General features: G+C 35.1%; 1 protein-coding gene across 1 annotated transcript in view; it reads left to right on the top strand.

Moving 5' to 3' along the window:
- The window catches only part of LAMA2 (laminin subunit alpha 2), a 588,138-nt gene that overhangs the window by 502,511 nt on the left and 67,800 nt on the right, over positions 1 to 17,827 (top strand). The window contains exons 44-47 of the mRNA XM_024759015.1: positions 3,752 to 3,854; positions 12,794 to 12,910; positions 14,362 to 14,544; positions 16,153 to 16,158. Coding sequence (XP_024614783.1) covers positions 3,752 to 3,854; positions 12,794 to 12,910; positions 14,362 to 14,544; positions 16,153 to 16,158 — 409 coding nt within the window. The remainder of the gene's footprint in view (positions 1 to 3,751; positions 3,855 to 12,793; positions 12,911 to 14,361; positions 14,545 to 16,152; positions 16,159 to 17,827) is intronic.

Here is a 17,827-nt window from a genome sequence, read left to right as displayed (position 1 = left end):
CCCACCTCCTTACATCTGAGCAAGGAGTAGTTGACTAAGAATCCAGGAAGAAATCACTGGCTTCCTGAAAAACAGGAGAGACAAGAGGTCTGGAAGCAAAAAGTAGGCAACACTCATAAATGCAAGATAAGAAATTGGCAGCAGGGAAGTTTATCAGCAGATGGACTTCAGTCAGGATTCAGTCGTGTTGCTGGATGATGGTGCAGAGGTCCAATGGAAGATCACTGAACTGATAATCATCTAGTCAGACTCATCAGAAAAATTGAGAAAGGCCACCAATATCCAATATCGGGAATAAAAGAGGTGAAATCACAGCAACTTCTGCATACAGTAAAGGATAATAAGAGAAAATTACGAACAACTTTATGCCAAAAATTAGACATTTTGAATGAAATGGGCAAATTCTTTGAAAATCGCAAACTACTGAAACTCATCCATAAATAAATAACTTGAATAGCCCTATACTCATTAAGGAATTAAATTTGTATTTTAAAACCCTCACATACATGCACATGTGTGCACGTGCACACGCACACACACACACACACACACACACACACACACACACAATTCAGTTCCAAATGACTTCACTGGTGAATTCTACCAAATATTTAAGAAAGAAATAATATATTCTTCAGAGAATTGAAGAGGAGAAAATACGTCCTATCCCATTCTAAGAGGCCAGTATTACTATGATACAAACCAGACAAAGACATTACAAAAAAAATGAGAAAATTATAGACCAATATCCCTCGTGAACATAGATGCAAAAATTATGGACAATGTTAAAACAAATCAAATCCAACCATTTATTAAGATAAGGTACAAACCAGAAGAATATATTTGCAAATTACATATCTGATGAAGGATTTGTCATATTATGCATAAATATCTTTCAAAACTCAATAAGAACAAAAAACCCAGTTAAAACTTGGACAAAAAATTTGAACGCTTAGCCAAAGAATAAATAAATAAGCACAGGAAAAGATGCTCAGCGTTATTAGTCACGAGGAAAATGCAAATTAAAACCAAATGATGTACACACCTATTAGAATGTCTAAAATTTTAAAAGACTGACTATATCAAGTAGTGACAAGGATGTAGGCAAACGTAACTGTCATATACTGCTGGTGAGAATTTAAAATAGTACAAATAATTTAGAAAACATGTTGATAGTTTCTAAAAAATGTAAACATACATCTGCCAGATAATCTAGCCACTCCACTTAGAGGTTTCCACTCCAAGAGAAATCAGCATATGTTCATACAAAGATGTGTACACAAATGTTCATAGCAACTCTGTTTAGAATAGCCAAAGCTGGAAATAATCCAAATGTCCATCAAGAGATGAATGAATAAATAGGTTGGGGCATATCCATGTAAATAAAAAAGGGATCACATGTTGATACACACACAACATGGATAAACATCAAAATAATTACACTGAATGAAAGAAGCCAGACAAAAAGAAGAGTACATACTGGATGATTCTATTTGTATAAAATTCTATAAAATGCGAACTAATAGTGATGGAAAGCAGGTCAGTGTTTGTGTGGAGACGGGGGAAGACAAGGAGGGGTGGAAGGGAGGGATTGAAAAGAAATGATGGGTATGTTCTCTACCCTGATTGGCAGTTTCATGGGTGTATAAATGTCAAAACTTATCAAATTGTAAATTTTAAATATGTGAAGTTTTTTTATACCTCAATAAAACTGCTGAAGAGTGTAAGAAAGTAGAAAAAAATAAATATTGCCCATCGCTTTTCCTAATCCCTCCACAATTTCCACAGCTCAGATTTTAGCCTCTTTACATGTTGTCTGGCCCTTCTCTTCTCTCTTACCTCATTTCTTTAATTTTCTCATGGACAGCAAGTCAACTCTCTCTCCCTCCTTTACTCCCATGCCTCACTTTGCACATCCAAGATTAGCTGTAAGATGTTGGTTGTTAGATACTCACCAGATTATGTTCTTGTGGGGAGGAATTCACACGTTAAGGCTATGGGGAAAGCTTGCTTTGTCTAGTTTCATCTTGTACTGTGAATGACCTGTGTTATCCTGATGGTTCGGGATCATCATCATCAACATTATTTATTTTACTACAATAATATTGGCATCTACTGAAACCTGTTTCATCCTTATCGATTTGGATTTCTGAGATTTAAAAACTCTTCTCTCTAGTTGTTGGTTTTCTCTTTCCTCATTGTCAGACAGATTGTCAGCTGTCACTTCGGCTGTTTTCATGTGCCTATTTAGAGAATCTTCATCCTTCTTTCTTTGTAATTTCCTTTCTCTAATCTGTTTTGATTCAGGAAACCTATAACCAAGGGAGTAAGAATGGCATATAAATTTGGAACAAATATAGAACCTGAGTGGGTAATGGAGGCTTATTTTTTTTGAGTAAGGTACATTGGATTTGTGCCATTTATATTGACACTCTTCCTTTTTTTTCAAAATAAATTACACTTATGTGGTGTCACTGTACCTAATTTCTCACAGGAAACTGCAGGACTAAGAATTTATGTGTTCTCAATTGAAGAGAGTGTCCATTTCCCATAGAATAATTTGTCAGGGTTGTCACACAGCTCTTTTTGCATGTGCTAGATATAAATGCACAATGTCTCTTTTTGTTTATGTAGATGTTTCCTATATGTCCCTTTGTAGATGTCATAGTATTATATAATCAATCTGTTCTATGAACAATAGATTATTTTAAACTGTTGGAATAACACCTTAAAATAAATTTTGCCACTACAGTAGCAAGTTCTGTAATCTCTCCTAGTTTAATGTTTAAATCATATGACTGATAAAAAATGTTATTAAGGCACTGGAGATGTATTTGAAGAGTATTATGTCTGGGCTAACATGAGTTCAGATCTATAACTTCAACATAGATCTATAACTTCAACATATAAGTTATTTAGCATTCTCTAGCTCGTCTTGCACCCTGAAATACTCTTCCAATTTAAAATTTACAGGTAAGATCCTATTTGATTTATCTTTTGGTATTAACCTACTATGTAATGATTCTTGAAGAGCAAACACTATTAAAATGGATAGCTAAACGTTCAATTTAAATGATCGTTTTCCCATATCACTCTATTATCTTTGTGTCACCTCTTATAGTCCAAGGTTCAACAAATCCATCTTTGCTAGGAGATGACTGTGGCTCAGAGATTTTCATTTAGAAGATTTTGTTTTGCCCTAGTACTCTGAGATGCATTTCAAAACGGAAGCAGTGTTCTTCCTCATTTCAACACCTAGGGGACAGAAAATGCTCCCCGACTTACCCCACAACTTAAATGAAATGTGCTTAGGGATAAAGTCAAGGATGTGCTTAGTTCTTAATTTGCTTGACCATTTGACAGCACTTGATAGTACTGACCAGTTTTGACCTTGCAGCATAGCAAGTCATCATACTCTGAGCCACTTCTGTATCTCTTGATTTCCATAATATCATGCTTTCCTAGGTTCTCTTTGTCCTTTCTGGAATCTCAATCACCTTGCCAGCCCAGCTTTCTGTACCTGCCTTTAAATGTTGGGATTCCTAAGGGTTCTATTCTAGGCTTTCTTCTCATCTCCCAATAAACAGTCTACTGACTTTAATCACAAATATGTGCTGATAATTTATTATTCTGCATATGTAGCCCAGAATGCTTTCCTGAAGGTAAACTCTGTGTACCAATTGCCTGCCAGATATCTCTACTCCATAATTCTTTTGTTTTAGATATGTGACACTTCTTTTTCTGTCCACAGGCAACAGGTCCTCAGGGTTCATTACAGGAAGGTGCCAAAGGCTCTCTTCAGAAAAGCTTCGGGTTTCTTAATGAAGCCAAGAAGTTAGCAAATGATGTAAAAGGTTAGTGTGACCACTTTTTATTATTATTTGAAGTTTAATTGTAGTTGTAATTGGTAGGATATTTTATCACATTATTGGAAAAGTGTAATTGTTGCAGCATAATTTTTATGATTGTTTTTACTATCTAGATTTAGTGCAAGTAAACTCTCTCATCAGTTTTACAGTATTTTGCCTTCACACCTCATTTTGCACTGGGCAATACTTCATAGTCTTTAAACCTAATTTCTATAGCATCATTTCATCTGTATATAGAGTATAGGAACTTTTAAAGTATGATAAATTTTAAAGAGCACCAAACCCCACCTTTTTTTTTTGACTTTAGAAATCATAGTCACAAAGGAATCAATCAGGCAGATGTAGTATAAATATCCTTGTGAAACTTTCGATTTAGTGGGGCACGTCTCTAAGTTTTCACCTTTTAAATACACTTTTAGGTATTTTATTCCTAATTCAAGGATCAAAGTGCATAATATATCTAGCCTGATATATTATGGGTTTTGCATTAAAAATGTATTATTCAATACAGCCACACTCTAGATAAGCTATTATATTTTTATTTCATTCGAATATCTCCTGTTCTCATTTAATTGCCTCCTGTTTCTATCTTCAGTCTCACTCACCCTTTTCTGTCTTGCATCCAGCTCTGCAACCTTACTGAAACATTCATGTCCTCTGAAAACATGCTACCATTTCAAGCCTCCACATTCCACAGTGTTCATTCTTCTCTTTGGAACTTCTCACCATCCTTCTTTCTTTTTCATCCAACTGCCTTCTACCAGACCTTCAAGATTTAGCTCAAATGTCATCTTCTCTGGGAAACCTAGCACCCCATCTGAATTACATGCCTCTTCTCTGTGCATCCCTTTCTCATAGACTTATCAAATCACTGCAGCCATGGACTTGGCTTCCATCTTCTTGAGGACAGTCACAGGGTCTTCTTTTTAACTTTGTATTTCTAGTGTATAGTATCACAATGACTATCTCAAATCAGGAAATAAGCATATTTTTTAAATAAAAGAATGGTGTTGGTCTTTACTAACCTTAGAAAGAAAAGAGATTTTTTCATCATTTATACTTGTCATGCTTTAAACGAAGCATCTCCAATAGAGGCTGGTATGGAATTACACATTCTTTCTCCATTATAGATGGCACTCTGATAGTAAATGCTTTGGATTACGTATCACAGGTGAAATACAACCCCTTATATATATATAAAATCCTATGCAGGAGATTGCACTTATTACAACCTGAACAGTAACTATAGAGTCAACCCTATTTTTCTTTTGGGCAAGTTGAGTTGATCTCATTACTTTGCCATCACTCCTTCGTCTCCAGTGTCCTTGGCCGGAGCTGGGATCAGGGTGAGGTGAGAGAGGTTGAGCCATGCAAGTGCAGAGTTAGATCCTGTTTTTATTTTAAATGTTAATATTTGCTCATCATTGATCTTTTTTGATTTTTTTAAAAAATACTGCATTAAAACATTTTTACCTCACTCACTGAGTTTTTTGGTGCCCCTTTGAATTTCACACCTGAGGGGAGTGCCTGAGTCACCTCACCCTACTTCCAGCCCTGCCCTTGCCTCTCTTTCCCCACAAATGCTGGTGTTATAAAAATGAAAAAAGAATCCGATTTTTAAGAAATTTTTTCCAAGGGAGAAAGAAATCTAAGTACAGGCATGGTAGAAGGGGTTAGGTGACAGAAATGTTCATTAGTTTAAATGTCTTTTTTTGTACTTCAGGTAGTACATTATTTAAAGTAATGAAAACCCACAAACTACTCAAGTAATAATTCCTCCAGAAATCCAAGCCAAGGCTCTTTTGGAGACAGGAATGTTTTCTTGCTACATTATGACATTCCCCTGATTTGTGGCCAATTACACAAGTTATAAAATGGCTGTTAATCAGGGAAATGCCATATATTACCACCAGGAACTGCTGAAATAGGCCCTACAGAGCAAAATACTTTACAGCAGCTATTAAAAATAGAGATTTAGTCATTTCTCTCTCTATGGTGCCTGGACTTAGAAGGAATAAAAATGGTGAGGCCAGTATACACTCCATATTTCTAAGTTGTTCCTTGGTTCGATTCAGTACAATCCAGTTAGCTCATGAGCTTTAGTCATGAATGACTTAGAGCTTCTCCCTGCCATTTTTATGCTGTCCTTGCCTTGAGGGAACCTGAACTTTCCAGGAGCAATTTGTTTTGCTTTTTAATTTTTGAATGTACATTTGTTAAAAGTAAATTTGCCCTTCTGTGCATTTGAGACTTGAGGCCATTCTACATTGAATTGATTGAACGTCCATGGAGATAAAAATTGTTTTGTTGATGGATATGGGGCTTGGTACAAATCGATGATTGAAAGAGTTAGAAGATAAATTAATGCCACTGGGTGAATTAATACTACTTTGTAGATTGACAAAAGATCTTTGTCAATAAAAGGGCTAGTTGAGGTTCTCATGGAATGTGTACAGGGCAAGGAATGAAGCTGAGGATGGTACATTAGAAGTCTGAAAATACTAAGATTCTATAATTATATACCTTATATAGAGTAACTTTTAAACTTTATTTTACTTCTTAATTTATCCCTACTTTTCATCTTTGCCCAAAATAAGTGAAATTATTTAATTACTTATGAACAAATAGATAACATTTCTATAAAATGGACGACACGCATATGGAATAAAAAGATCTATTTCCAAGCCCAAGAATATGGAGTCAGTGAATTGTATGACATATGATGCTGTCCAAACTACAGAGCAGTGCCAGAATTATTCCAAACATTTACTTTAATCAAATTAATCCATACTTTTCTTCTGTACTATGATCCTCCAGACACTGAGTCATTAAGTCCAGACAAGTGTATCAGAATGGTTTTGCGATCATGAATATAATAACACTTGCAATTACTAACCTGTTAAGAATCTACGTTATTATCTCAGATTAGAAAAAAGAGAATAAACAGGAATATTGCAGTGATGTTAAGCCAAAGTATGACTCAGGAGTTAAATATTGTGGGACACTAGTCTTCTCAGTCTGCTGGCTTTCCAAATAAAGTCGCTATTCCTTGCCCCCCCCAAAAAAGTAAATAAAGCATTTTTATATTATTAAAAATATACTCTTTTTGGGAATTTCCAGGGATCCAGTGGTTAGGGCTTCATGCTTTCAGCACCGAGGGTGCGGGTTCAATCCCTGGTCGGGGAACTATATCCCAGAAGCCGTGTGGTGCAGCCAAAAATATACATATATATATATATATATATACTCCTTTTGAATTTGCATACTACCATTTGCCAGAATCAGCCTTCCCATAGGTAGGCATATGAAAAAGAAACAAAATCCGTTCCATTGACAAAAAATAATTTTGGACTAAATGGACAAAACCAAGCCTGGATCCGCTAGCCTACTGTAGTCCGAAGAACAAAGCAATCTTTTCCTGTAGATATTGCTGATCCCTCATACAGAGTTTTTGTTCCTCCTTAGCCTTGTGAATAGAGGAAATTGAGAAATTAAAACCAAGTTGGGCTTGGTTTAGGAGTTGAAAGGAAAAGGGAAAAAATAGTGGCCAAACATAGAAGGGCAGGAACTATTAGAACCAGAGAGAGTACTTGTCTTACTTAAAGTTGTTTAAAGTCCATTTCTTTTAGAATATCTTGCTGGCCAAAACAAAACGAGCCTGCAAGCCCACAGTCAGGCTTTAGAGCTTGCCCTAAAGGAACCACATGGAGTTTTCGATATCTGGTCATTTTGATTTCTCATTCCACTGGCTGAAGAGAGGACTCCCTCTATCCTGATATCTTAAGTCTTTGGAGATCTTGCCACCAGGCAAATCCCCCTTCCTCCTCTCCTTGGGCTTCTACTACAACCCTGTAGTGGGGAGGAAGAACCTGTGCAGTTAGTTGCAGCTAACAGCTGTTGAGGACCTAGAAAGCACGGTGCCCATGCTGAACAAGAGCTGACTTGGTACTTTTAGATCAGGACAAAGTTTATCAGTAATATGCCTTCCTATAAATGCAGGCTCCATTAAGTGATCTTAGAAGTTTCCATACACAGTCACTGGTACATGTCTGGACAAAAGAGGCAATCAGAGATAGGACACTTTGCAAACCTGTGACAGCAACTGGGGAAAGGGAAGCATAGGAATAATGTCATGAAAGAAGGCTAGGTGTACCCCAAAGTGGAAAGACTGGGTGTAGCAACCTCATCAAATCAATTAACAGAATGCTAGGGACAGGAATAGGGCTCTGAATTTCACCCAGCTTTCTTCCTTACACAGCTGCTCTTCCTTCTGCACAGTTGTTGGGATCCTGTACTCAGTCATGGGGTTGACCTAGGGGCAGGTTCTTAGAAATCTCAATATTAAGAAGACAAAGGACTATATAAGTGGATGAAAAATTATAGTAAAGTAACTTGAGGGAAATTGTACCTCTTATGTTCTTAAAATATCCAAAGGTAAAAACATAATGTAGGGGCTTCCCTGGTGGCGCAGTGGTTGAGAGTCCGCCTGCCGATGCAGGGGACACGGGTTCGTGCCCCAGTCCGGGAAGATCCCACGTGCCGCGGAGCGGGTGGGTCCATGAGCCATGTGGCCGCTGAGCCTGCGCGTCGATGGCCTGTGCTCCGCAACGGGAGAGGCCACAACAGTGAGAGGCCCGCGTACCGCAAACAAAACAAAACAAAACAAAAAAAACATAATGTAATAAAATTAATAAATTGTACAGAGCAATCACATATTATATAATTTAGTACGGTTGGCCCCCTTTGATATTTAAAGCAAAATCACTTAAGTCGAAGAAATACTAACAGATTGAATAAACTTGATAAATATAGTGGAGCCAACAATTTAACAAGTTAGTCAGGCTTCAAAGCTGATGCTTTTAACCATTGCTGGACAAAAACTCTGGGCTTTTGCCATGGTGCAGAGGTGACACATTAAAACTCATGGCCCTAACAAATATTTGATAAAGAATGAGTGAATGGAAGAGAGTAGCAGGAATCTCTCATTACCAGAAAGGTCAAAATCAAGGTTTCCACCTGACTTCATACAGATCCCTTACCTATTCCAAACTTTCTGCTTCAGAACTGCAGATAGAAGCACTGCAGAGATTAACCTGTTCTCTAATTCAGAAGGAGCCTCTAGAACAAAAGATGAAACAGGTTTGTAGCCTTGTAAAATTTTTTTACAAAGAAATCTTAAAGAGAGGATATTTCTCCATTTTTTGGTAAAGGAGCAAAGTCAGAAGTGATATTGAGTACAAGAAGTAGCTCATAAGACAAATGTCACGGTAATGAAAATTGTGCTTGCAAAATGTTATCTATATGGTAATTTTGCAGTAGATTCCATTTAACTAGATCCCTTCAAAATTAAAAACATTTCTACAAACTTCACCCTTGTGAATGAGGGATTCTCTCAAGGTATTTATTTGTGCTTTGTTCATATTAATAAAAAATTGCATTTGAGGAACTTAACTAGATGAGTGTGAACAGTCAAAATAGAACATTCCCATTAAAATCTATAAAAATCATTCTCATATTTAGTTGAAAATGAGAGCTATATACATATATTAAAAAAGTATAATAGAAGAATTAACAACTTTAGTTTCTGGATGATGCGGTTTAAACAAAGAAGAAAGCAAATCATAAATAATATTATTGAAAACTGGCAAACGTACCAGAGCAATTATCAGACCAATGTAAATTATCAAACCAACATGAATTATTTGTTACTATTTAGTAACTGCCCGTGATAAATCCAGTACTTTCTCATACATCCTTCAATTGATTTCTCATATCAGTCATATGAAGGAAGTTGTTATCTTCATTTTACACATGTAAAAAGGGATAGAAATGACATTTGAACCCACAGCTTCCAGCTCCAAGTCCTGTAATAATTTCATTGCACCACACTACTTTCTCTAATGGCTAGGATTTGTAAAAGAATGCATTATTAATGATCAAAGAAATACTTGTAATAGCTTTTTAAATTTATTTTTAAATTTTTATTGAAATATAGTTGATTTACAATGGTGTGTTAGTTTCTGCTGTATAACTGATTTACTTGTAATAGCTTTATTTTGAGATATTACATAGCATAGTTCAGTGTTAGCAGTTCCAAGTAAACTAAACTCTAATATATTTAGCACAGTACCAGGAATGAGGTCAACATAAGTAAATGCATATTATTAATGGAAGTAACATACAACTCTGTCTAGTGACTTTCATTCTGAATATGTCTACCTGGTTCAATGTCAATGGTTATGCAACAAAGGGGAATGATATTGTCAGGCATGTTCACAGTCTACCCTGGCTGTTCTGCTTCTTTCCCTCACTTTATGAGCTCTGTCTCTGACGAACCCATTCCTGGACACTTGTCTTCTGATGTGGGAGGAGAGGATGAGAAAGGGAGAGCCAAAGCTGGAGCGTGTGTGTAGCCTTTGAGGTTAGTTGGGTGTGATATCTAGAGAGAAGATAAATGACTTGGCTACAGCTAATGGGTATGAATACTGAAGAAATAAGGAGCGGAAAATGCACTATGATTATAATTTGGATCCTTTTCTTGTTCTCCAAAAATTACAAGTAAAGAATTGGGTTGGATATTTTTTTAACTACCAATAATTCTGTTTCTTTGACCATGTTACCATTCTAACTGGACCACATGCGTTCTTCCTTACATTTTGATTATAGATACCTCTGCCTCATATATCTTTGCATTTAAAGCCAGCCTTGGAGTGCTTATTTTCTAGGTTTTCATGGCTAATATTTTGTAAGTTTTCCATTTTAAAATCTCTAATTCTATTCTGCATACCACTTCTATTCATCTAAAGAATTAGACTGACAAAGCTATAAAGTGTTTAGACTTGGTTTGAGAAATTCCAAAAAATACTTCAGAAAAAAATGACCAGAGTGTAAGAAAGGATAAATTAACAAGAAAATAGAGTCAAATAGCTGAAACAAAGAAATCAGAACAGGCTCAGAATATTCACATCTTGACTTTCTAGTACAGAAAGCAGAGGAACAAAATCACTGCTTTGAAACTTGAGGGACGGCAGTAACAATGTTCTTCAGATCAGTCGTTCTTCTAAATAATTGGCCTGATTATTCTGCCAGTATTTGCATTCAGAATTCATAAAATAGTGTAAACCAAGTGATAGCCTTTAAATTAATGATTTTTGCAACTGTACATGTATATCTTGCTTGCCAGAACATTTTAAATGTTTCATTATTTAAAAAGTCAAATACAATCAAGAAACTAAGAAATGAGATTTGTACCGTTCTATTTCCTTAATTGATGAAGACTTCTAAATTAATATCAAAAGAGCAGCCTTTAACTATTCTTAGGGGATTCATATAGCTATCACAGTCATAATCATACTGTCTTTATTTCAGAAAGTATTCTTTCCATAACCTAGTCAAAGATTTTACTTTAGTGCAGTGAAAGTAACAGAAGTATTAAAAGAAAAGTGAATTGTGATTGACAGAGGAGAAAATCTAATTACTTGGAAAGTATATTTTGAAGGACTAGAATTGAAAATAATAATAGCTTAGTGACTGAAATGGACATATTGATATTTTAGAGCCACGTTTTGCTGGAATACTTTATGCTTTGTTTTTCAGTGATGTTAGGTCTTTGGCTTGGAACCTAAAAGCCTCAAACAATATTATGTACTTATATTACTGTAGTATAACAGTGGTGTAATTCGTCCGCCTATAAAACCCTGATATGAAATGGAGTGGATCATTAATTAATACGTTCAGTACTCTTTTTCACACCCAGTACACTGACAGTTAAGAATCCTCCATCTATATTCCCTTCCCTTTGCTATCCTTCCCAGATGAAGGCCAATAAAGGCAAGCATTGTTCCCTAAGCTGCCAGTGACTTGTTTGGTTCCTGCAAGAAGCCAGATGCACTACCTCTACAAGGGTGGACACACAATCAAATCAAGACTGTTCTGGCTCTGTTCTGCGAGATGTAGTCTCTCCTGGTCTGCCCACTCTGGGTACCAGGAAAGTGACGAAAACAACAGTCTCGGTGTTGGCAAATAACTGTCTTCCCCAGTCCAAGTGGCTTGTTTATTTTACTGTTTTAGATAAAAAAGCAAAAATATTTGCACAGAGAAAACGATTTAACCAGCACAACCAGGTATAAAATGAAAGGTTTTAGTACACTGTCGCTCACACCATCATTAACTGCCTTACTTGTTCCATTCCTAGTTTTTATCTGCTATAAAATACAATATTATATACAAACTAACTTAAAATTCAGACATGTTAAAAATTAGTGGAGAGAAGCTGGAAATTTTACAGTAGTAATATTACATTAGTAACAGTAAATAATATATTTTAAAGTAAGCATGCTAAAGTAGCAAGAAAAGACCTCTATGAAGCCTACTTGAAGTAATTTGTAAAATATTATTTTCTCTATAAAAAATTGGAAATGTGCTAGAAGCTATTTATTCATTCTTTTGATTTTTGTTTTTCTCAAATAAATGTTAATAAGTGATGTTTAGTAAAGTTGGGAGATTCTACTTAACAATCATATCTATTTGAGATTTTTAAAAGCTAATTCAGCGATTCATTTTGGTAATAAAATTTTTTAAATAATGACATAATGGGAGTGATGTCAAGAGGGCATCATTATAAATGCAATAAAAGACCAAATCTGTCAAAGTTTTTTCTCCATAGAAAACCATCAAATTAAGTCAAATAAAGATCAGATACCAAGAAGAAAATGTAATTGTTGAACATGTTGAAGTGTCAGATGGTCATTTAAACACATATTTTATATTCTGGTCTGAAATATATTTTTGGACAGATGCCAATAAAGTAAATCAATTTCTTGCTTTTAACTAAATTTTTATTAAAATAACCTGAAATTTTATATCCATGTATCAGTTCAGAGATGATTAAAATTTTTTCATCCTTTTTTGTTTTCTGTTCACAGAAAATGATGAACATCTGAATGGCTTGACATCCAGATTAGACAATGCCAATGTCAGAAACAGGGATCTCCTGAGAGCTCTGAATGACACTTTGGAAAGGTTATCAGCCATTCCAAATGGTAAGCATTCAGGACACTGCAAACCATGCCAGTGGATATGAACTCTTAAAGAATGTTGTAACTTCTGCCTTTTTTTTCCTAACACTACATTTGTACCATTGTCAGGCTATCTGATAGCAGTTTTCTTACTTAGGAATTCTTCTTCGTGAGAATGAGAAACTAAATCATACTTTACACTGTGATATTTATCATTTGTTACCCTAGCTGACATTCGTTGGAATAAATTACAAAAAGGAAAATATAGACATCTTATTATTGTATTGTCCTTCCATGTTTCGGCCCAGGAAATCTTATATTGGTGGGAAAAATAAAATCATACAGACACTATTCTCTACAGTGTTGATGTACACAATTGCAGCTTATTACAGTACCTACAGTAATAGGTAGAGCCAACTGCCTTTCAGCAGCATATCTTTATTGGCAAAGTTCTGTTACTTAAATGTTTTAGCTTTCCAAAACATTAAGACATTAAGAATTGAACCACGTCTGTAATATCTTTCTGCCTATTACATGTACTTGGAGTTAATGTTTCGTATTAGTTCCTGAAAGCACTATTCTTTTAGGGATACTATTTTTATATTGTAGTAGCATGATATAACAATAACAAGGGTTGCTAACATTTTTTGAGTGCTTATTCAATATGCTTATGTTACGTGTATGTAATCCTCATACTAATCCTACAAGGTAAATAGCATTGTTATCTCCAGTTTATAGGGGACAAACTTAGGGATACTAAGGGCCATTGTTAAAAGAGACATAACCTCGCAGTTTAACTTCAGAGGCTGTGGTCTTAACCACTAAGCTACAACTACTACTACGCACATATATATGTTTTTTATACAGATTATGGTGAAGGAAACACATTCATCTATAGAAAACAGGAAATATTAAAACCTTAATGATTTTTACTTTTTTAACATTAAAAATCCTAAGTAACTTGCCCGATTTTCATGTCACCTCTTCAGTAGCAAAGATGTACATAGAAAATTTCCAATGCTGAAAACAAATATAAATACACAAACACAAGGTCTAATATATCTGAAAAAGTCTCTTTATATTAAAATTGAAACACATTCATTCCTCCCCATCCTGCCTCAGAAATGCAGATTAAATCTTAAACCTACTTTTGATGAAGCTGTTTGATTCATGTGGATAAACTTCTCTCTTTAATATGTTTAGCAGCAAATCACAATATACCCTTACACAATGAACATTTAGAACAATCACGTTGCTATTTTAAGAGCTAATCAGGTATTCATAGCAAAGGTCCCTGAGAAAATTCAATTTAGCTAAAAATGTACTTCATTTGCTATGACTGAATGAGACAAAGTTCAGCCTTTCCCTCTGTGCCTGTGTCCCTGAGGTCAGCCAGCCACAGCCTCGCTTTGACAAGCATGGATTAAGCCACTAACTCCAGACCCTTTGTTTCTCATACCGTCTTCTGCTGACAGACACAGCCGCTAAACTGCAAGCTGTTAAGGACAAAGCAAGACAAGCCAACGACACAGCTAAAGATGTACTGGCACAGATTAAAGATCTCCACCAGAATCTTGATGGCCTGAAGAAAAATTACAATCAACTGGCAGACAGCGTAGCCAAAACAAATGCCGTGGTAAAAGATCCTTCAAAGAACAGTAAGATGTGCTTTTTCACTTTGATTATGTCATTTATTTCTTCACACCATAAAAGTATCCTAGACTCCTAACTGTTAGAGCAGGAAGGGACCCTCGTAGTGGTGTAGTCTGCCCTCCTCCCTGCATAGACTGGGCTCAGGAATTGAGTGCGTGCAGCTCCAGAAACAGAATCCAAGACTCCCAGCTCTGCACTAGAGCTTATCTTATTCAGATTTCATCCAATTGAGAGGAAATTAGGAATTCTCAAATCTACATGATATTTGGTATAGCGATGCCAAATATTTTAAAATCCTTTAGTGTAATTGAAAATACAGTTATACTTGGGAAATTATATCCTCGGAGTTGGTGAAATTCCGTAGAACCTAGAGGTCAAGGAGCAGTCTTATTAGCAGTCCTGTTAGAACAGGATATTAAATGGGATCAATTTGAAATGCATTCAAATTGGAAAATATTAATATTTTATTACTTAGATTCTGGTTAGTTAACATTATCAGGAAATTAAAATTTTTATCTAGTTTATCAAGAAGAATATTTCTTTACATCTTTTGTATATTGCATTAAACTATATTGAGTTAACAAGGATTTACAAGAAAATGTGGGAGAACTAAATATAATAATTTATTAATTATACTCAATAAACATTATGATTTCTAATATTTTTTATTCTTTCAAGTGATAAAATGTTATTTTAGTATGTGATTTCACCAAAGGAGATGCTTGATTCTTTGTATTTGTCAGTCTCAAGAGATTAGCCCGCTTTATATAGCACCAATATATTTATTGGGAATTAAAACATTTGTAGAGTGTAATAACAAAAACATAGTTATTGACGTTATACACTGTATAATCCAGATGCTGTTCGACGGGGGAGTGGAGCCTGATTTTTCAGCACCTTTGCCTCAGATCAAAGGCTAATGATGCTATGAAATAATAGATACAACTAGCATGACTCCTTCCTGAGCAAGGAAGGGTACAAACACAGCTGACATGCACTTCAGAGCTAGGGAGAAGGATTTCACTCCTCACTTCTTCAGGGAAGAAAAAGTAGAGATATATAGTTTTAAATTTATTTCTTAGGTAAGCCCAGAGTTAGCTTACCCCTGTAGTTCAAAGATACCATCTGAATAACTGGTTCAGAGTCATGCCAAATCACAATATTTCCCCCCAAGAAATGAATGAAAATAAGTTTTAAAGTAAGTGTCACTCTCTCTTTTATTCTGTAAGTTAAGGTATCATTTCATTCATTTTCAGATTGATTCTCAGCTGAGAGTGGTCTTTTTATAATATTTATCTCACTTTTATGATTCTATCATCTATCAAAAGAAATAGTTAATATCTATAAACACTAATTAAACTGGGTCTGTTTCTATCTTATTAGAACATTATAATAAAGCTCCCTTTAATATGAACAATGGCTGCTAAATGCCATGTTTTTGTGGACTTTTACTTGATAACGCTAGTTTGACTTAAAATGGGGTGAATTTGTAATTAGCACCTGTTGTGAAAGTTCTATTTTTTTGATAAGCACTACTTTATAATACCTATTAAAAATATTTTCTCATGAATTTTCTATTTTTCTGTTTTGCTTCCATATGAAATTACCTGAAGAAATCAGTATGTATATGTTTACCTGCATACCTTTTAGTAATTTTTATGCTTGGTTGTCTATTGCAAAAAGCTTCAGCTTTGCATGTTTCCATGTTTTAGTATTGCTTTACACATCAGATAGCTATTCTTTCCAGTGTCACAGTATTAATGCTGGATTAATAAAGGAATCTTCCCTTACAAAGTTAGTATGTGAATATATTTGACATAAATATTTTAATTGTGTGTTTGAAAAGTTAGTGAAATATCTGTTATCCATATAAAAGTAGAAAATTGAATTCTCCCACAGAGTCAACTAAATTATGATGCTTCTGATAACATATATGCAGCCACTGAAGTCCAAATGACTTCCTTCTAGCAGGATTAAAATAGATTAAAATCTACATTGCTGTTGTTGCTGTCCCCCCCTGAAGCTCACTCCTCCCCTTACAAGTAATTATTCTCAACTTCAAGAGCATTATATTTGGAGACGCATAAAACAAAATTAATAAAATCAGATCTTAACAAGTGAGCAGTCACTGGGATATAAAAATATTCTGTCTTAAATAATTTCATAGTTTAAATTCCAAGTCTAAAATAAAACTGAAAAATAGAAAATAGTAATAATAAAATCCAGCATATCAAAACCTGAGAAATACGATGAAGGCGGTCCTCAGTGGAAAATGAATGCAATGACATTACTAAAAAGCATTGAAATAAACAATTTAGGCAATCAACTCTATAAGTCAGACAAAATAAAATTAACTAAAAGAAAGAAGATAAAAAAGAGTTAATGAATTAGAAGACAGAAAATAATAGATGTGATAAATTCAAGTGGTATATCTTTAGGAATATAAAGATAAAAAATTTTAGAGGCCTGACAGGCTTAATAAAGAAAAATAAAGCACAAATAGGCAAAGTTCTGAAGGAGATATAACAAGATAAGGGAAGAAATTTAGCAGGTAAGAGAAGACTTAGCAAAACTCTAGGCTAATAAATTGTAAAGCCTAAAAGAGATAGATAATTCTCTAGTGAAACACTGTTATTAAAATCTGTCTTCAGCAATGATTTTAGAATCCACACAAATAATTATGGAAGAAAGTGAGAAGTTTTCAAAAACTCCTGCACAAGAGAGCATCAGACTCAATATCACAGGTTATTTATTTTTAAAACCTCAAGAAGATAATCTCCATATGACTTCAACTGCTACAGAAGATAGAGGGGAAAACAAAAGTAGGGGATGGGGGGCCTCCAGTTTCCATTTTGAAACATTTTATAAAAGCTTCTGGGAGCTTTAGAAGAAAAGGATCCATTACTTATCTAAGTAGTCCCTGCATAGCCCTTTTTTCATTCTCATGAATCTAAATCTAAATCACTTTTTCTCACTTCTAGAATAACTTTTAGAATATCAGAATAATATTGGGGAATATTAAAGGAAGGGAGAAAATGGTTTATTTAAAGTGTAAAAACGGAGGGGTAACTGTCTTTATGTTGAATACCTATACAGTTATGTAACAAGAGCTTTGACCTCAATAACCTGCATTTCAGAAGAGTCAGTTCTTGATCTAGCAACTCTATTCGTTGAAGTTAATAATAGACCATGGGCCTTCCCTGGTGGCGCAGTAGTTAAGAATCTGCCTGCCAATGCGGGGGACACGGGTTTGAGCCCTGGCCCAGGAGGATCCCACGTGCTGCGGAG

This window comes from Neophocaena asiaeorientalis, unplaced genomic scaffold (genome assembly GCF_003031525.2).
Source record: "Neophocaena asiaeorientalis asiaeorientalis breed wild unplaced genomic scaffold, Neophocaena_asiaeorientalis_V1.1 scaffold5, whole genome shotgun sequence".
In the NCBI taxonomy this organism is placed as follows: Eukaryota; Metazoa; Chordata; class Mammalia; order Artiodactyla; family Phocoenidae; genus Neophocaena; species Neophocaena asiaeorientalis.
The sequence above is the reverse complement of the archived record's forward strand: the minus strand, read 5'-3'. Positions and strand labels throughout refer to the sequence as shown.